This window comes from Loa loa, assembly GCF_000183805.2.
Source record: "Loa loa unplaced genomic scaffold supercont3.166, whole genome shotgun sequence".
Lineage (NCBI taxonomy): Eukaryota > Metazoa > Nematoda > Chromadorea > Rhabditida > Onchocercidae > Loa > Loa loa.
The window spans coordinates 110,524-113,902 of NW_018108346.1; the positions used below are offsets into that span (position 1 = coordinate 110,524).

At 23.7% G+C, this 3,379-nt stretch overlaps 1 protein-coding gene across 1 annotated transcript; it reads right to left on the reverse strand.

The window, feature by feature from the left end:
• Positions 1-153: 153 nt before the first annotated feature.
• Positions 154-3,379, reverse strand: LOAG_10746 (hypothetical protein). Its single transcript, XM_020448223.1, has 4 exons — positions 3,270-3,379; positions 2,796-2,928; positions 2,428-2,539; positions 154-362 (listed from the first exon to the last, which is right to left on the reverse strand). The coding sequence occupies exons 1-4, from the start codon at positions 3,278-3,280 to the stop codon at positions 262-264; spliced, it is 357 nt and encodes a 118-aa protein (XP_020301613.1). The 5' UTR covers positions 3,281-3,379; the 3' UTR covers positions 154-261.

The window sequence follows — 3,379 nt, forward strand, 5'->3', positions numbered from 1 at the left end:
AAAGGAATGAATCGATGAAATTATTTGTTTAAATAAATTAGCAATTAAATGAGTTATTACTGCAGGAGCATTTTCTGTTTGTTTTTCTTTTTGTTTTTAAATATTAGTTTAAATTAATTCATTATATTATCAATCAATCATTAATAACCATATCTTTCAGTAATGCAATTCACTTTCTTTACCGTGTATTTTTTGATAAATTTATATCATGAAGTAGTACTGTAATGAGCAATACTATAATGAGCGGTACTGTGACGAATTTTAAATGAAGCCCAATTCTTGGAACCATATAGCGATGAATAGGAAAAACATAACGAATAGTGGTATAGCAATAGCAGCTGCTACTACTCGACCGAATGGTACTGCAAAAAAGACAAAAATAATAAATAAAATAAAATAAAACAGAAAAACAAAATTATAATTCAGCAATTTATGATAAATTGTCATCATTAACGGATAATGTGAAATTTTATCCAGAAAAAAACACGGATAGTTTGAAGTTTTCCATGTGGGCATCTTCAAAAAACTATATAAGAGGAAATATATAATTTCCGGTTGGTTTTCGATCATCCGGAAAAACGAAAACATTACAAACATTTTTTGTAAGCATTTTGTAAACACTTTTTTTCCTCGTACATTTTACATTAAAATAATACATTTCTTTTTTTTGTTTTGGAGGAGGAGGAAAATGTGAATTGCTTCTTCTAATCCTTTTATCTACCAATAAGCCATCATGAAATTGTTCAAAAATACCTAGAATTTCAACTTACAAAGCCAAATTTTGGACTAAGAATTAATCTTAGACTAAAAACCAATCTTAAAATATTTCTATTTTAAGCATATGTGAATAGCATTTCCAAAAAAGCTATGCAAATTTTAGCTACCCGAACATTTTCTTATTTTAAAAGACGAGAAATTTATTTTAAAATTATTTCAATTATTTTATTAAATAAATAGATGAAATCACTTATGTATGGATAAAAATGACACAAAGAGATAACTTTAATTAGATCTAATATTTATTAAATTCCAATTAATTCATTGTTTGTAATGTGAATTAAATAAAATAAATAGAAAATTTCGCACAACTTGAACAAAAATAAACATTTTTATCAAAAATAAAATTGTTAATGTATAAATAAATGATAAAAATGAATTTGGAAGTACAAATTTTAAATGCATTTGAAGAAATTAAATGTGTTTGAGAAATTTAAAAGAAAATGAATTTGAAAGTATAAATTTTAAATGTAATTCGAGTGAAACAATCGAAATTTTGTCACTGATAATAAATGGATTATTTATTCAAATCAAACAAAACAATTATGATGAGATAATGTTGATGATTCAAATTTTGTTTAATTTTTACTAATGGCATGGAACAATTTTATTTGCAAATCAAATATTTTGCAAACCAAATATACGTAATGTATCGTTTATCTTGATAAGATAAAAATTGTGCTTTATTTTTTTTTTGTTTTTTGTTTTTTTTTATTTTGTCATATATCTATATTATTACTTTTCATTTCACACCTAAACATAAACTTTACTTTTTTATTTTAATTTTGAATTTTGCTTCTTTTTATTCTAATTTTTTATAAATTCTATTTTTTATTTTTATTTTCCTAATTTTATTTTAAATAGATTCATAGCTAAAGATGCTTTATCTTTTTTTTCCAATTTATAAAGATTCTAAATAATAATTTACAATTAAATAATTTGTTCCAGAAATTTTTTAAACCTTCGTTATTTTGAATTTTAGAATAAGTGTGACAGCTTTTCATATGACAATTTAGCATGCTTAGCTATTGTCTTGATAATGTAAAGAGGAATAAATAACTCGAAATTGTATACTTTTTTAGAAAAGGGTTTTAAATTTCAATGATTTTTTTAATTGTTTAAAAAAAAAGGACAACATAAAGAGAAAATAATACTTCATATAATATTTCATTTTTTTTTTTGTTTTCCCTTTTTCTTGCTATTTCAAATATATTCTTAATAAGTTTGTTTAAATTTTTACCAAAAAAAAAACTTGTTAGCAAATTGCAAACTTATTTGATGAAATTTTAATAATGAAAATTAACGAAATTCTTACTTAATCTTAAATTAACAATTTTGAAATATGCAAATTCGATGTGCATTCTCAAGAATGATAATTAAAACTTGAACATATGTAATACTATCAACGAGGAATTTGCTATTATTATTTACAATCAAGTTTGGATGAAAAACTAAACGCATTGTAGGCAAATTAATTAATTAATTAGTAGTTAGGTGGGATATGCATTGCTAACCTAAAAATGACTATTATAAGAAATATCCAGGATTGGAAATCATGGATAGAACACTAAAATAGCAAAGAGATAATAAAAAAAAACAAACTTCAAGAATTTTTTCCCGGCTATATAATATATGCAAATAAAAACAAACGTTGTTTTTTCGGTAAAGTTTGTATATTCTGCTTTGAGATAATTTGTTCATGTGGCATTGGTACCATTACTTCATCCTGAGGTAATGGAGTTCGAGTAACAACCTTGTATTCCTGAAATATTTTGCCTATAAGATGATACAGGTTATTTGAAAAGGCAATATTTTAATCATTACTTACTGAGTAAAATTTAATGCTACTTGATAATAAGATTGAAAAAAATTAGATAATTAAAAGTTGATGACATTTTTTTTTTGGCTTAAATAGTGCATCAAGAAAAGGCAAACAATATCATTACAAATTAATCTAATCATTGAATTAAGATTTTCAAAAAAAAAGAAGAACAAACAAACGATCTTAATGAACATACATTGAGGTAAGTTAAAGGTGTAACATTTGAAGTTGGAATAGGCACAGGATTGACATTACGATTTTGTGATTTCTCATATTTCTCGTATGTTTCCCTGGATGAGAGGAAATCTGGTGCAGGAAGTTCATTTCTTCTAAAAGGAAATATTGTGATGAAATTTTGGTTAAAATTTACAATACGAATTGAAAATTAAAAATTTAAAATGAAATATTGAAAAGTGAAATAATCAAAGGTTTTAACATTTAATGAACTAAAAAATTAGTAGTTTATAATATATCGATCCTGGTTATTTTATGGTTTGCTATAATCATTTACTTAATAATGTCGTAAGACAAACGACAAATACTGGAAATGAAAAAGGCAATGAAAAGTTTCAAAAAAAGAAATCAAAATTTCGAATTTAATTTCTTTTTAGCCTTCATTTAAACCTAAAATTTACATAAAATTTTAAATAACAAATGAAATAAGACTTACTTAGAATTCATGCTTTTTTTTCGTTAATAGCTAATAAATTGTCATAATGTTGGAAGATGGAAGATGCAATAGAGGATAATATGAATTTTGTAAGCGATAAAAACATGAAA

Coding starts and splice junctions, on each gene's coding strand:
- LOAG_10746 (XM_020448223.1), bottom strand. Junction 2,540..2,795: donor CACCTTTAACTTACCTCAAT/GTATGTTCATTA, acceptor AAAATATTTCAG/GAATACAAGGTTGTTACTCG. Junction 363..2,427: donor AACTTTACCGAAAAAACAAC/GTTTGTTTTTAT, acceptor TCTTTTTTGCAG/TACCATTCGGTCGAGTAGTA.